Source organism: Brachycentrus maculatus, unplaced genomic scaffold, assembly GCF_059751285.1.
Source record: "Brachycentrus maculatus isolate JH-2025_06_01 unplaced genomic scaffold, ASM5975128v1 h1tg000042l, whole genome shotgun sequence".
In the NCBI taxonomy this organism is placed as follows: Eukaryota; Metazoa; Arthropoda; class Insecta; order Trichoptera; family Brachycentridae; genus Brachycentrus; species Brachycentrus maculatus.
In genome coordinates, this window is record NW_028280796.1 from 2,131,665 (window position 1) to 2,150,147 (window position 18,483).

Genomic DNA, 18,483 nt, shown 5'->3' on the forward strand with positions numbered 1-18,483 from the left:
CACAACCATAATTACCTTTGTATTTGAGTTGATAATATAATGAGGTTTGGGATCCCTTTAATATACACATCAAAATTAGTATCGTTAAATTAGTTATTACATAACGGACTTTATAATGTTGTCTTAAGGCAAAATTAAACAATGCTTACAAACAGCCGCGAACTAACAAAAAAACGAAGCATGTGTTTAATATATATGGCACGTACAAGTCAGTATAAGACGTCGACAATTTGTCACTCAGAAAATGGTGAAAAGAAATAACTGGACGGTTATAGAAATCATCGAAGGAATTTAGTACATTTATTGAAGTTAAACTGATGAACTAGCACAAATGATTCCCGCGTGCAATCTGTCTGTACTCGGTAAAAAAATGTAGATAACCCACAAATAGTGACTTCTGCGTTTTTAGTACGTAGTATAGATGTCTTAACAATGACGAAGTGGTTTTTATGATAGGAGAATATGAAAGTCTGGACATTTACAGATGTGATGACCTGAATTCGGCTGGTCAAGTGATCACTTTATGCACTGAGTAACATTCACCATTTGATCCACAATTGAACTTTTATCACTTTTTCTTTTTATCAAGTTTTTGGTAGTTTAATGTTTGTAATGTACAATGAACGATTCATATGCTTGTTGGGGCGCCTTCTCTGAAGGAAAAAAAATAGTTGATACATTTATTTATTTAATTTATTATATTATGCATATATGGTGATTTATTTAGAGTTTACATTCATCTATAATGAAATGTTTGAATTTTTTGTGACCTGGTTATATTGCACTATAAATACTCACATAACTTCAAATAATACCGTTAATTCAAAAATCTTTAAAAATCAAAATGGTGCTTTATTTATGCAGAACTGTTTTTTCTTTAAACGAAAAATTTAATAAAATCATAACACGCACAAGAGTATTAAATATTTTTTTTATAAATTTTCCCGGTGGCTTTTTTGGTTAAGTATATGTATTAGCTGTTTCAAAAAAAATCATGGATTATTTTTTCAATTTATATATTTATTGAATATTACTCTGAACTGGTTGGTACCTGATGCGCGGAATGAACCACGTTTGATTAATGATCGAGTTAATATAGTGCCCTATGCACCAATGGATGCGAACAAGGATGGACTAGGGTTTAACACATATCACGTAACAAGTAATCGTCATGTATAATGACATTTCTTGATAGAATTCCAATACGATATTTTACTATATATCTATTATCGCGCTAATGATTATAAATACCTCATTTATTTTGTTAATTTTTATACGTGTAATACATCTATGAGATAGTATAAATATTACTGTAGATTGCTTTGATATGACAATGTTTAGAAAATAGGTAGGAAATTACAAACTTGATTTATCTAAAATTTAATAAAAATAGCCCATGTAAAATGCACATTCAATGTAAATTTAAGCAAATTTTGGTTGACTGAACTTTGGTTCCTGTTCTTTCAATTCTCAGATCTGAAAATTATACGAATACTTGATTTAATACATATCTCCTTTTCTCTGTGAAATATTTCAGATTGAATATTTTAACTGGCAAAAAATAACAAAGGAATCGTTAGTTGCCGATTCTCGCAGTAAACATGTTTATGGATATTTTATGGCTTTCATGAATGCCTTATTAGTACGAAACTATTTAGACAGCGGTTATTACAAATTTGAGCATGATGTGATCCATATTTCCCACACTTAATGGCGATAATTTTCGTTTCGTTCCAACAGTAGGTCGTTCCTTAATCCGTTCACCCACTTACAAATAAAATGGCGAGTTTCCCAACAATGGAGGGTTTGGCAATACGGAGATGCGTTTAGCACGGCTCCTAGTACGGAGCCAATCGTCAGTCATTCGTTAGTCGAATATCAATGGTCTTACTGAGTTCTCCTAGATCCGATATTAAGACTTTTTCTACGTGCTTTGTTTTTAAATGATGCTTATAATTATTAACTGAAGACGTTTATTATTTTTGACTCAATAAATGCTGAATACGTATCATCAATTTTATATTGATGTTTAAAATATTTCCATATCAAAGTTTTTCGTAATGTGGCCATTAAGAAGAGTGCTTTCAATTCCACATCTTCGTGTGGCATATCTTGTTTACATGCTACGCGATGATTGGACAATTGACTGACAAGGACCAAGGTTTACAAGGACCGTCAATTAAACAACGAAAACATGCTTTTATTTCTATGTTTGAAGTCCATATTTTGACAATCCAGGTGGTGTATTTAGTTATGTTTTTTTAATTACCCTGGACTAGTACCTGAAGCGGAGGGTTGATCACCTTTCCTTCGTGTGTTAACGATCAAGATAACACTGCGTTTTGCAGTGGATAATCGGGTGCGGATGAAGGTTTGAAATAGAAGACTAATTAATTTTAAATTAAACAACGTTAAAGACATTTGAACAAAATATGATAATACAATAAAAGCGTTTTTCAAAATATCTGTTTGCGTTTCTTGATAAGTTGCAATTTGTCTGTTACGTTGATTCATATTTCCCGAGACGATATATGCATCGGACAAAATAATCCGAACATCTGACGAACATATGACGATCCGGCTCGCTCGCCGTCCCTTGGTCGCTCCGTTCCGTTTTGCGCGCAGTGTAACATTAGTAACATACCCCGTCGGCGGTGGCTCAGTACGGTACCGCATCGTCCGCACTCTGCACGCTCCACACTCCGCGAGCAGGCCCCGTTCCGGGTGTAGAAAGCTTGACGACCAAACACTAAACACGTAATATGTAACATACCGTTGTTCCCTTCTTCACGTGTCAGTCGCGAAAAACCCCCCAACGCGAGACGCGGCAAAATATTTAAACTTTGAAAAAGTGAATCGAACGAAATCGCGATTGTTTTCTTTTGTTTATATTTTTTTCTTTATTGTGTAGAATGTGATCGAATTCTTTTGTTATTCGTGCCGTGTTGCAAACCATTGGTTAATATTACAAAATCCGGTATGCGAATGTGATTTTTTGGTGCGGAAAGTGTGCATTATTACGAAATGTGTTGCAGTCACATTGTACCCATTTTGTTGCGAACATTTTACTATGGTAATTATCGCTGAAAATCGAGGGTAATTGTGTCTCGTTTGTGATCCGTCGTTGTGCTATGTGATCGGTGGATGTAAGGATGACAGCGGTTGGGATGCGGTGTCGGGAAGCGTCGAGTCTCTGCAACGAGTTTTCCCAGAAGGGTGTGAAGTTAAAAAGGTTGCGTTCGGTTCATCTCGATGTTGGATACTGACAAATACGCCTTGATGAATCTCCAGGACTGTTTGCTCTGGGTTGGATCCTGCATCAAGTCGTCTTCCAGAAGGCAAGGGACGTTTTTATACGCGTAATTTCTATTTTTATTTAGGGAAAATAGGAACATTTTGTTTTATTGTATTTTGTATATTAAAATCATTTTTAACTCTGTGGTATAGTAATATAAAAACCCCTTATCGTTTATCGCTTTATACGCGTAATTTTTATTTTTATTTAGGGAAAATAGGAAAATTTTCAGTGCCCTAAGCTGTTTATTTTTTTTATTTTGTATATTAAAATCACTGTTAACTCTGCGGTATAGTAATATAAAACCCCCTTATCATTCATCGTTTTATACGCGTAGTTAAAAAAAATATTTAGTTAAAATAGGAAAAAAATTAGTACCTAGCTATTTATTTTTTATTGTTTTGTATATTAAGAGCATTTTTAACTCTGTGTATAATATAAAACCCCCCTTATCATTCGTCGTTCACATTGTGTAGTTCACAGGGCAAATGTATACTGAATTTGTCTACATTTAACCTGACGATGGAATGGTTATTCCGAAACTGAAGTAAGGTTTTTAAGTGGTATTACACAAAGTGAACGATTAATGATAAGGAGAGTGTTGTTTATTTTTTTTTATTACCACTTCTTAACCGTTTGTGTTGGGCAAATTTGGAGATAAAGCCATTTTTAATAATAAAAATAATGAAATGTGCATATATTTGGTTCTGAATTCATTAAATTTAATTTACAAAACAAGTAAAAAATAACTAAGAAGCATCCAATTATTAAAATTGTTTAAATTTTGTAATATTATTGACTATCGTTTCACATTCTCAGAGATTTTGTGGGCTTTTCCTTGGAAACGTACCTACTTATGAATATAATGTTAGTTCATAAAATAAATTAATGTACCGAATAATAGAAAAACGCGAGTTAGTGATGTGTATGATGTTCTTTTTACGTATAACGGAATATGTGATGTTATTCACGCGTGTTTTTTTTTTCTCTAAATCTATTTTTTTATAACATGGTCTTGAATTGACTTGTACCAATGTACAGGTATGTTGCAGCTGCTTTAGGTGTCCAATAAAATAGTATATTTAATTGATTAAACGATTTTATCTTATTTTCTTCATCTTATTTTAAAATACATCACAGTGCCTTATAAGAAAAATATTTTCCAAATCTGTTTATGAACGTTTTTTTGCATTTTTTTACTAAATTGAAAGAAAGCATGTACATCGGAGGCTCTCTTTTACACGATATCAAAATATCACGGTGCATAAAAAGAGTAAAAGAAATTAACGTTTTTTACTTAAAAAAGGGGAATAACCCGCAAAACTTCTACTTTTAGTGGCTTGTCCGTAGGTAGGATAGTAAGGATAGGGGAGGTCAATGTAAAAAAAAACACATCACAAAAACCCAGACCAATTGAAAATATATGTTTTTTTCATTTATTTTGAAATTGGTGGGAATCGAATCCGCGACGTCAGTTTTGCAGTCGAGCGTCTACCCAACTACGCCACGGCGCCTGTCTTTAACAATGCGTAACAGTAATCTAGAATTTTCTACATCCCTCGCATGTACTTACTACTCAGTACTATAATATTTTAACAAAATTAGGTTGTATTTATTAATTTTATGTAGTGATAAATCGCTCACTCCTTTCAAGAACGTCATAAATAAAAAATCGTCGATTTTCAGTTGTGCATGTTTTTGGAATGCCCAGAAAATGAACTACATCCTAGCAAAAGAGGCATATTTTTAACTTAATATTTACCCGCTACAGGGCAGAAAGTGTTGTTTTTTGCATTTTGAAGAAAATGTATTGTTCAATTATTTTTTTTGAATAATTTTCAAATGGAGAAAAAACCTTCAGGTTTTACCTAAAAAGATGTGTTGCACAATAAAAAGTTCAATAAGTGGCTTGATATTTATTTTTAATACATTGTATTATATGTTTAAACTTTAAAAACGTTCTCCTGAAAAATCAAGTTTTTTGATTTATGACGTTCTTGAAAGGAGTGAGCGAAATGTGTTCTCCAAGTCTTTGCTTTTAATGTTTTAAAAAAATGTTTTCCTACTAACATTTTCTTCCAAGTTTTGTTCGGATTTCCCGGGATTTCCAATTTTCGGAGTTCTACTGTATATGGGTTTGGAATAAACTCGAACATCGATTCTAAACCCTTCTCGTATAGCGATCATATCACATTTCATATTAACAATAGAGAATTTATGGAATACCAACAAAAGGTTATTGAATATTTTCACGGTAATTTAGAATATTCATATATTCGTTACTAAAGGGCTGTCGTAATTCGGGGTTTAGTGGTTAGCAAACAAAATTGTGCATACGTAATTAAATACGATGAATGCAATATTTTCCCAAGAGACTTGAACGCGCAGGTAATTATGCGAGTAAACTAAATATTTTCACCAAAGCCAACCTAAACCTAACAAGTAAATAACAGTATTACGTAAAATATAAGAGTTTAATTGTATCTTTTTATGTTACGTAATGGGTGTAGTCTCATGATTTATATCCGCTCGCTGTAATTTAATTAGAATATCGACCTGTATTGTTCTGAAACTGGGAAAATTAATTCCATTTTAACAGCTTATTTTTTTCTCAACGCCTCTACTTTACAACTGGCGTTTTACTCAAACTGTCATCAAAGAAATATAAAAATATTACAATTTTCTTTTTTTTTCTTCAATTATTCCTATCTGCGCCGTGGTGGTGCGTAGGGCTCTTGGTGAAGTGGGCAAGCCTATAAAGTTGACATGGTATAAACATTTTATAAAATACATTGAAAACAAACAAAAAATAAGAACATAACATATAAAATTAGAAAAAAATATTAAAATATTGATTTCACAGTGTTAACGTTATCATCAAATATACAATCGATGTAAATATGTATATAATATACATATAAATGTAGGTGAGGTAATCAGTCCTGCGCTCTAGATTTTTAGATTTAGTACTAGGATATATTGTTCAACTTTACCCATTCAATAAACTAAGTTCAACAAATAAATAATAAACACTTGCTCTTTTAAAAATAAAGTCTTTAAAAATGATGTTAAAAATAATAATATTACATATTTCGGTGTGTACAAAAATGCGATTCGCGGTCTAGAAGTGTAAAATGGTCATAGAGTTGTTACTGATAGCGGTCCAAGTATTTTTCTCAGTCCGTGAAACGTACTCAAATAAGCGTAAAGTAAATTAACATATTTGGACCATATTCGATAATATTCTTTTAGCGAAATAATTTGACTTATTATCGAAATAGCGTGCCCGCTATATAATAAAACAATTTCCAGTAATTGCCTTAACTTATATTTAAGTGTCATAATGGCTGCCATTCGAGATCCGAATTGAAAGCCGCAAAAAGTGATTCTTCATCATTACCGCGCTTTTTCTGGTAAAAATATGTAATTGGATTTTCCGTATTGAGGCGGGAGCTATTTGTTTCATTTTTAACGGTAGAATTACGCGTGAATTTTTGACATCTGATTTATGTAATTCATTATAGAAGAAGTTATAAATAAGTCCCTTAAACGCATTGAAAATTTATATTTTATTTATTAAAGAATAGAGAACTATCAAACTCTCCAAAAAGTTGAAAATTACAAGAATTATCTAAAAAAAATTAACCTAAAATTGATCATTCCTTACACCTGTTGCAAAGCGTTAACTTCGACACACATTTTTTTTTCAATTACTTACATGTTTTTGTAAAATTCTGTTTCATTTTTATTTCAAACAGTGATATTTACTGGTACGTTTAATATAGGACGAAGACCCCGGTTACTGTCGCTTCGAGTAAAGTTTATTTAATGTTGAATGTTTTTTTTAGTTTTTTTTTTAAGAAAAATATTTTTATTTTTATTATATACACAAATATTTTAATTTTATACTATTTCTGTAAGCGGCTCATTATTAGAAATAGGTATCAAATTGTGGTAGAGTGGGTTCGAACCGAGAAACTCTGACTTAAGAGTCCGCGACACTAACCACGGGACCACAATCCGACACTAAACCATTCATCATACTTGTTTCAATGTAGTTTTTTTGTATGATTTTTTGTACTTTTTAAAGATATTACATTATAGAATTGTAAAAAAAAACACTACCAGTTATTGACACTTTAGATGTTTTAGAACAAATGAATAACGATTGACATACTAGAATGAAAGCATATTTATTTGTCTAGACAAATGATGGACAAATGGGATATTCAAAATTTCAATGTATCTAATATATTTTTTTTCCCATAAAATTACTAGTGTCAATGACTAGGAGGTGCCAATAAAACACACGTTTACCCTAGGTTAGACAGCTCATGTTACGAGAGACAAATGATGGACAAATGGGATAGTCAAAATTTCAATGTATCTAATAAAAAAAAATTTCCCATAAAATTACTAGTGCCAATGACTAGGAGGTGCCAATAAAACACACGTTTACCCTAGGTTAGACAGCTAATGTTACGTATCTTTCTGACTTAATTGTTATGTATTTCATCTTCCTCCATATAATAAGTATATGAAATATATTCAATTTTTTCTTTTTCTTAAATGTAATATTACTTTTCAAATAACACGCAATGCTAGTGTTGCATCAATATGGTAATTCATTAGTAATATGGGCGTGTCTGAATGTTTTTATTCCCTCGCAACGCAGGCTTGAGACTGGATAGGCATTTTACCTGAGAATTGTGTTTTGCTTCATAAACGTTATTACAACTGGCAATGGCGATGGAATAAATCGAACGAAAATAATCGGATTATTCATTCGGATAATGCACCTGTGAAAAGTTATTCTAGTTGATGAATAAATTCATTAAGTTAATCGATGCCGAATTAGTATTTGATTAGTAATCGAAATTAGAGTGAGCAGATGAAATAAGTAGGCAATTAGTGATGTATAAATAATACATATTTATAGATTTATATTATCCACTGACACTTCGTGATGGAATTGCATTTTTAATTTATTATTAGATTAAAACCAATATTTTTAGCTTTTCCACTTTTTTATTTGACCAGCGACCGGGTTTCGTCGTTACCGACATCATCAGACTGGTGATGATGTCGGTAACGACGAAACCCGGTCGCTGGTCAAATAAAAAAGTGGAAAAGCTAAAAATATTGGTTTTAATCTAATAAAAAATTAATACATATTTATATTTAAAAAAAAAAAAACAGTTTCATCGTCATAAAAAATATTCAAGGGTGCATAGGGTAGACTGGGTACGGTTGAAACAATTTTGCTTATATTGTCCATAGAATTGTTCTTAACAAGTCAAGCGATGATGAAGATGCATTAAATACAAGAGTGTGTTTCTGTCTACTAATGGGAAGTATTATTTCAGTACCCGGTGTGTTATTTTTAGTGGCAGATCAAATTTAAAAAATATATCCGATTTGTTTCAACCGTCCCCATACCAGGGGCAGTTGAAACAGTGATTGGGGTCAGTTGAAACACACGCAAATAAATCAATATTTAATATTGTAAGACGTTTTATTCATTATTTATGTTTGTTTTATAAATAATTATGGCACCGCATGACAATATGAATCATTCTACAGGTATGTAATGAACAAAAACAACTAAAAACAATGGCATTTAAAAAAAAAACAAATCTAACGAAAATAATCTGTGAATAAACTAAAAGGAAACACTTCTTTCATTTTGATTAGTCATAAATCAAGCGAAAATCTAGCTTTGGGATCATTCCGAGTCGCAATTGTGGCAAACATAGCTAAGACCACCTTTTGTGCAGTCTTCTTGAGTCCACAGTTTACAAGTGGTGCACTGTATCCACTTTTCACCGGATTTGCTCTCTGAGTACAGTAACAGACAAACAAGACAATATCACTCGTCCTCTTTTGATGATGATTCCTGTTGCGTATTATGATTATTTTTCCTTTAACGATCCTTCTACTTTTTCCTCCAACCAATCTTTTCTTGACTTACTTAGTTTTCATCCGTTTCAACCTTATTTCATGTTCCTTTTTTATCTCTTCTTTCTCTGTTTTTTTTAGTAGCAAGTATTTTGCAAGCTCCTGCTCCTGCTCTTTATTAAAAACTTCGTTATGGGGTTCATATCCCATTTTCTTCTTCACCAGATGCATTTCGCTTTCGTATATATATAATGAGCGAACAGTGGTTTAATCCATGCTTCTCCGCCGCTTTTCGCAGTTAATCTCCTGCTTTAACCTCCTCATAAGCGTATGTATACCTCGACAAGTCGACCTCCCCTCTCGAAGTCTTTCTTGCGCGTACTCTCGGCATCAAGAAAACAGGAAAACTGAAAAAATATGTTGTTTCAACCGTACCCACAGAAAAATGTTTCAACCGTCCCCAACCCCTCCTTTAGGTGGAAAACAGAAAATAGTAATGTTAACAATAATGGCACATTAAAACTAATCACTATATCGTGTTCTACAAGCTTCATTTCAAACACGAAATCATACTCAATAATATCGTTTCAATAGAAACCGTAATAAAAGGAAAATTCTCGGAACAAAAATACTTACTTTTGGTTATCAAAATACAATAAGACTTCCTTCAAGCAACTGCACCGTGCGGCGAGCGATGCAACACTGATATTCGTGTTTGAACTTGTTGTCCGCTTTGTTCGTCCCTTGGACCCTTCACCCTACCGCATACGGTTTGCAAGATATTTGCTCTGTTTCAACCGTCCTTTGTTTCAACCGTACCCAGTCTACCCTACTCCTCTATTCCTCTTAATTTCTCATGTGTTTTAATACTCTAAAAAAATCGTCAACATGTTATTTAATATACATACATTTTTGTTCTACTTTAATTGAATTACTTTAAACATAAAGTTTTGAAAAAAAATCTTCTTTTTTGGAAGAAAAAAAAACAAAAAAATAAAAAAAAAAAATAAAAAAAAAAAATATATATATATATATATATATATATATGTATATATATATATATATATATTTATATATATATATATATATATATATATATATATATATATATATATATATATATATATATATATGTATATATGTATATATATATATATATATATATATATATATATATATATATATATATATATATATATATATATATATATATATATATATATATATATATATATATATATATATATATATATATATATATATATATATATATATATATATATATATATATATATATATATATATATATATATATATATATATATATATATATATATATATATATATATATATATATATATATATATATATATATATATATATATATATATATATATATATATATATATATATATATATTTAAAGTAAAAGTTGAGTTAGGTCAGATAGAAATGGATTTTTAATGTAAATTGTAGTCTACAGAAGTGTGACTAATGGGGAAATTATACTTTTTCGGTAATACGATTCGGATGGTTTTCGCTACTTTTTATCGGTTTTTATTTTTTCCAGGTTAAGTTTTTTTTAAAGTCAAATACATTAAAAGCTAAAAAAAAATACCTAATATGCAACTTAAGTTGTGCGATTGGCATGGTTGGCTTTAAATGATCGAATCCAAAAACCGAATTAAGTAACAACTTCTCTAAATAAAACGTCATACAATTCAATCGTCCATGCCTAACTGTACGTTTTAAAAATTAATCATTGATTTATATAAGTAGCAGTTTTTCTTAGCTGAATCTATAGCAAAAATCCCCATTCAGTGCTATCTAAAATAAAATTTTATTCCCATGAAATTTCTGTAAAATGTGCGCAAATTATTTTTAAAAATTATGCGCACACTTGATACGGTGACCAATCTTCACCTATACCCAATTTGACTTGTGTGCGAATGACTGTTACGTCACTAGTGGAAATTTCACCTTATTACGTTTAAGGGTGTACTCGTAAACATACAATTCAGTACGCGACCAGCTGCGCGAGTAGCCACACTTTAGCGTGGCTACTCGCGCAGCCAATCGCGTGCACACCCATTTTTTAAAGAATAAAACTTGTTTTTTTTTTTACAATAAATGTTGAAAAAATATTATCATAATTTTTTTTAACTCCTTACCTTTCAATAACTCTATACTTTTCAATACCATATATTTATTTCGAAGAGAAACTTTTTCAATTCAAAAACGGTATTTTAATAAAAAAAATCAATAACGTGATCACTCTTGCGCTTCAGGAACCAGTCCAGGGTAATATTAAACAAATATCACAGTGTAAAAATCACTGATATTTATTTTCACCCCCCTGGGAATCGAACCCGGGACCTCCAGCACGGTAGCCAAACACGCTGACCATTACACCACGGAGGCGGACATTCTGCTTCGCGTAAGAAAAATACGAACTTCAAAAATTCTAACGGTTATAATACGACACTAAAAATACTATATTTCTTAGATTTAAATATTTACCAGTCTACTTATTTATTATGTAATTTTTGAAACTTCCTCATTCTTAGTTTGCATCCAGTAGGTACCCATCTGTTCGTATCTTTTGTTTCGGCCTAGGATCTTAATTTATGCGCAAGTTATGAAATTACCATATCTCGGGTTCATCTGGAAATGTTATTGTTCTGTTTTTTTGTGGCCACCTTACACTCTCAGTAAGTGTTAACAGCTATTTTCTGATGAATGTTTCCCATTTTCTGTAAATTAATTACCAATTTTTGAGCACGCAAGTTTAAAATTAAAGCACTTAGAGACAATTGTTGAGTCACTATTTTGGGAATCTGTATTTCTCATACGATTCTCGTAATTATTATTTGTGTTTTTAAAAACGATTATTATTATTTATAAATTATTTTTCGTTAATATTTGTAATAAATGGAAGAATATAATTATGAGAGAACAGTAAAAGAGATTTACGGTGTGAATTTTGACGGATTTAGTAACAAAGATCGACAAATTGCGAGGATCAAAGAAGAAATAATTTGTTATTATGATTTAAATTCAAATTTGAATAATATAATCGACTTCTATATTGCGTATTTATCCACTTTTAATATTTTTTGAACAGTATTTTATTTTAAATTTGCAATCTATTCACCTACAGTATTTATTATTACCATGTGAATATTGATTCAATTATACATAGGAAGAAGTTGGAATTTTGTTTATGCTTTAATGAACGTAAATCAGGAGTGATCGGTTTTATGAAATTACACAATCGTATTGGAAGCGATGAGTGGGTTTATGGACCCACACAAATGTGCTGGTAGTGAATTAGTCAGTGCATTTATAGGCCCGCATAAACGTGTTGGCAGGAGTGAGCAGGTGTATGGACCCACACAAATGTGTTGGCAGGGAGTGAGTGGGTTTATGGACCCACACAAATGTGTCGGTCAGGAGGTAATTTGTTAATGGTATTTGCAGGCTCGACGCCCTGAAGACGGACACGCTGAAGGGCGGCAAGGCGGGCGGCAAGGCGGAGCGCGAGCGGGGCGGGGAGCGCGAGAGGGGCGGGGAGCAGGAGGCGTGGACGTGGAAGCGGCAGACGGACCTGGTGAAGTGGCAGGCGGGCCCGCTGCGGGGCCCGCTGCTGCGGCTGCCCGCGCCCGAGCTGGCGCCGCTCGCCGTAGAGTGCTTCCACTGCGTGCTGCGCTACTGCGGGGACGCGCCGCCGCACCAGGACATGGCGGAGGTCAAGTGCGTCTACACCGTGCTCATGGTACGACACTGCTTATTTACTTCCTTCCATCCGTCCGTCTGTAGAGCATGAACCATCCACCTCTGCTCTCTGCGATCCTGGGTGTCTTATACTGTGATGTCTCAAACTTGATGTGTCCATCTTTTTGGACTTTCACCTAACTTAATACACATTCCAACATCATCTTCCAACGTTCTCCCCAGGCGTCTTCCCAAGTCGGCTTTACATCCTGTAGATCAAATGAAACTACTAGAGAAATGCCAGGGTTGGACATACAGCGAACTGGGAACTTGATGTCTTGATGAAAGCACTCAGCTTGGTTTCGACAGATATTCAAAGAATATTGTCTTCTTCTTTTTTATGTTGTCCCTTATTTGCATCTAAAGGCGCATACGTGAAGGTCACTGCATCAAACAATGCAGCATTGTCTTGATTGCAAACTATTCGAAAAGGATTACGATGACCAGGTTCTATTAAGGGTGATATTAATTAGCATTCATGTTGACCCTGCCAGAAATCGATCCTAGTACTTTGTGTACTTTCTAACCATTGGACGTAGACAACTGTTTGACCTAGCCACCTGAACCCTTTTTCTGAGCAGGATGACGTGAATGAGCCTTTGGAATTGCGTTAACTAACATATGACATATAATACTAGGAGTCTTTATCCCATCCAATTATTCCATATTCTAAAATAGACATTTCCTAAAATAGGTCCATACCCTGGTCTCATTTAAAAGTCACTGATTTTTGTATTGCTAATGACTCTCTTCTTTTCCAGCACTGCCATAAGAACGCAGCTCTCCGTGATGAAGTGTACTGCCAGCTGATGAAGCAGACTACCTCCAACAAGTCTCCCAACCCCGACTCCTGCCAGAGAGCTTGGCGGCTCATGTCCATAGTGGCCGCCTACTTCAGCTGTTCAGATACTCTCAAGTAATATTACTTTCTTATTCAATTCATAAACTAAGGAAAATATACCAAAACATATTGGGATTATCTTCATTTTATTCAATCACTTTAATTGATCCGCCTACAAAATTTATTGCTGATGGAGTTGGCAAATTTTAAACAAATCTTTCAGGTGTCATTTCCGTAAAATATTGGTTAAATAGACCATTTCTTTAATTTATTATGATTACATTTATTTTCATGCTGCATTTTTCTACATTTGAATAGAAGGATAATATTGTGTAAGTACCTACCTTAAGTTTTGTTGATCCTGTCTTATGTTATTTAATTTTTTTTTTGTGATAATCACTAAAGTTTTTTTAATTTGAGTTGTTCAACCACGCCATTTATATTTTTAATACAATAAGCCAAAAATCTTTTGATTCTACAGTCGTTTGATTTTTGGCTTCAGCTTCTTTGTTCATTAATGGCATCATCAAAGTATGTTGGATGTGTTTAAAGCTTGATCACAAGATTCTTTGGAAGGATTATTTTATCAAATCCTTACATTATACCTGTGTGGATATTAGACCCACACTAACGTGTCGGTCAGAAGTGAGAGAGTTATGGACGCACATAATTGTGTCACTGGATGTTCGCTGGATTGGCATATCTGTACATCACTCACACTCGTCATTTGTCCCTGTGTCAATGTTAAGAAGTCACGGTGGTTGAATGTATTTGATCTAATTGCAACTTAATTGCATTGCAGACCATACCTATTGGAGTACCTGACCTCTGCAGCGGGAGACAGGCGGCGACACTGTCAGGGCACTGCCGCCGTGTGTCTAGCCAATCTCAGGAAGACAGCCCGATGCGGAGGGAGGAAGAATGTACCGAGTGTGGAAGAGGTAAGACATTCATTTAATTTATTATTCATATTTCAATTATTCTCTTCTTCGTCTTACTCCTCATTACTAAGGGTTGTGACCCTTATCGAAGCGATGGCTCTTCTCCTGTTATCCCTTAACTGCGCTGCATGTAGCGCTCCAACCACCGAGGTGCCTTCGGCTATCTTAACTTGATTGGTCCAAATTGGATTTCAATTATGGTGATTTTAATTAAATTAAACACTTGAATAATCCACTGAATTGATTAATTAATTAAAATAATTAAAATAATCAAAATAATGATAATAATTTAGTTAAAATAATCATGTCATTCCACAAAGTTAATGCCGAATCAATAAATAATATATCAATTATGGTGTGTCAAAAAAAAACCGAATTCAAGTTAATCTAAATAACAACCAATTTCACCAATGACAACACCAAGTTATGCTGTCATTGGAATTTGAAATCCATTTAAACTAAGCTTAGTAATTTCATGCAAATTTTGGCAGACTGTTAATAGTTTTATCTTGTGATTATTCAATTAACCTTTTAAATGGTTTCTACAACTGCTTCCTGCAAGAGATGTTTTAAATCAATTCAATAGACTGGCGTCATGGCATAGTTAGGTAGACGCCTGACTGTGAAACTGGCATCGCAGGTTCGATTCCCGCCAATTGCGAAATAAATTCAAGAACTATTTATTTTCAATTGGTACTACGTTCACTATCCTTACTACCTCCTGCACACTATAAGTAGAGGCTTTGCGGGTTATTCCTTTTTGTGGAGTCATCAATGGCCCCCTACCTAACGAAGAACTTCCTATTTGACGTAGTTATTTCAGATAATAATAACTTGTCAAGCCTAGTTGTCCACTCGGCTGCGGTCAACCAGTTTCAAAACTGTTCTGATGCTTTTTTGAGGAAAAAAAATCGCTGGCAAAATATACTGTATATTATAAAGGCACACCAGCTAAGGCTCCCAAATCAACAAATAATAATAATCTAAAATATCATTTTTATTTATGATTAACAAATATCCTTATAATCCAAAAATGAGCATTTAGATCAGATTTTGAATGCTCATAATCACCCTGGAACTCTATTTCTTTCAAGTACTATTTTATCTCATTCCAAATGTACGTGGTGCGTGTTATGTTAATTTGTTAACAAGAATTATACCTTTGTTTGAGATAATGCATTACTCTGTAGCCACATGTGGGTCACACTTTGTAAAGTGGTAATTAACATGTCCATTATTTGTTCATCTTTACACGGGTTTCACTTTCACTCGACACAATGATTGTCCGCAATAACTAATTACGTTGACATGTCCATAAACAAAATTAGTTACTGACCATAACTCAACTGGAGACGTGTTATTTGACCATCTATTGAAATAACTTCCTGTCGTTCAAATGATTTTCTTTCACATTAGGATTTCAAAACAAAATATATCTATCTATCTTTTCAACTTCCTGTACAAATGTAAGGTATTTAAATTTTTTTTTTACAAATATTAGGTACATTCTTTATTTTTTTTTAAAGGAATAACCCGCAAAGCTACTATTAGAGGCTTGTCTGCAGGTAGGATAGTAAGGATAGGAAAGGTAAATGTGAAAAATACATCACAAACACCCAGACCAATTGAAAATAAATCTTTCTTGAATTTATTTTGCAATTGGCGGGAATCGAACCTGCGATGCCAGTTTCGCAGTCGAGCGTCTACCCAACCACGCCACGGCGCCTGTCAGAGGGCTTTTTCTTAAAGAAGGTCACATTACCAGATTTAAAAAAATTTAATTCCAAACATTCTGTTGAAAGAAGATAGAGATATGAGAAAACACATCACAAACACCGGAAACAATTTAATATAAGTTTTTTTTGGATTTATTTTGCATCTGCGGAGAATCAAACTTGTAACGGCAGCCTCGCAGTCGAGCGTCTGCCCAACTATGCCACCGCCCTATTGTCAATTGGCAATTTCAAAAAATATTTTCACTTCCTGTCGCTCCATTTATATTACCTACACCAGATAGATGCCTGTTCTTTGTTGTTACATTTATAAATTATTCTTCAGGTGACGGCTGTTTCGGCGGGTCGAAGCGCCCGGAGGCAGATATATCGGCTGCCGGGAGGAGCCGAGAGAGTCGTCAACACCCGCTGTTCCACCGTGGTGCAGGACGTCATCCATGACCTCTGCGATTTGGTAAGCTATCATTCTTTCACCACAATTGTATTACAAACCAAACGCTTAGGTTTTTGCTAGACTCAGGAATAAACCAAACAACCAACTTCAACAAATCATTGCTGACTACAAGCAAAAAGTTTAAATCTTGAATAAACTCACTCATTTGTTCACTTATCAGTTATTGTAATAAAGAAATCCGTAGATCTTGATGTTTTTTTTTAAAGAAATCATGTTTAATAAAGTGTTTACACTTTGACCGCTGCATACGCCAAGTAAACGTCCTGCAACTTTGCTTGAAAGAAAAAAGTTATCTTGTTAGATACATGTGGGTAGCTTTGAAATCTCACTACTCGATGGCAGGATAAATTTATGAAATATTGATAAAATGTCTGACGTATGTTGAAAACATGGGTTTGTTTTATTTTTTATCATTAATATTTCTTTATAAATAATATGATAATTCGAAAGTATATGCCGCCATTTCGTATTAAAAATTTTTATGTGTAAGTATTAGATAAATTTATCTCATAAAACATTACAGTTGATAATTCATGGCTCAAATAGAATGCCAAAGTGGCATACACAGAAGTTAAAGTGTTAATTTTTGCAAAGAACGTGTAGTTTTAGGCACAAGTTTCCATTGAAATTGTGTTATTGGTAAATTGTTCGTTTTGAGACAGAAACCGTAGATGCTACGATATATTTGAGATGAAGGATTGGGTTAATGAATAAATAATTATTTTTTGACATCTCATCAAAGATGAAGAATATTATGGAAGTCTGGGCATTTACAGGGCTGACGACAGTCATAGGCTGGTTTGAGTCATCACTTTACACACGTGCGACACGTGTAACATTCACCAATTCTAGTGTGTAAAGTAATCACTTAAACCAGCCTTCATAGGCTTCACCGTCATCGGTCGTCAGCCCCGTAAATGCCCAGACTTCCATTTCCTCCTTCATCTTTAATGATATGTCAAAAAATAATATGAAAATAACTCCTGTAATTGGAGATAATCCAGATTTTGTGAAGAAGTATTTGGACACATTCAAAATGTTGAAAATAATTTATGTTTAGATTGGCGTTACCAACGAGGCGGAACAAGCGGAGTTCTCTCTGTACTGCATAGTGCAGGGGGATGCCTTCACCATGCCCCTGGCGGCTGACGAGTACATCCTGGACGTCACCACGGAACTGCAGAAGGCCGGACAGCCCTTCTACCTTATCTTCTGTCGCAGCGTGTGGTACCACCCCCTGCGACACGACACCCCCAACCCTCTCTACACTGAGGTAAGAAAAAATCATTTGATTATCATCTTTACCAAAGTAAAAACAATCATATAAATTTGTCAAATCCCTCACTCCTTTCAACAAAAATTTATCAAAAATCGTCATTTTTCAGTTGTGCATGTTTTCTGAATACCCATAAAGTGTACTATATCCCAGCAAAAGCGGCATATTTTTAACTTAATATTTACCCGCTACAGGGCCGAAAGTGTTGTTTTTGCATTTTGAAGAAAAGGTATTATTTTTTTTTTTTTTTTATATGTACTAAATATTTTTCA

At 33.6% G+C, this 18,483-nt stretch overlaps 1 protein-coding gene across 1 annotated transcript in view; it reads left to right on the forward strand.

The window, feature by feature from the left end:
• Myo10A (unconventional myosin 10A) overlaps nt 1-18,483 on the forward strand; it is a 196,982-nt gene that overhangs the window by 172,626 nt on the left and 5,873 nt on the right. The window contains exons 24-28 of the mRNA XM_088277420.1: nt 12,673-12,967; nt 13,728-13,882; nt 14,610-14,748; nt 16,807-16,935; nt 17,996-18,208. Of these exons, the coding sequence (XP_088133546.1) occupies nt 12,673-12,967; nt 13,728-13,882; nt 14,610-14,748; nt 16,807-16,935; nt 17,996-18,208 (931 nt within the window). The remainder of the gene's footprint in view (nt 1-12,672; nt 12,968-13,727; nt 13,883-14,609; nt 14,749-16,806; nt 16,936-17,995; nt 18,209-18,483) is intronic.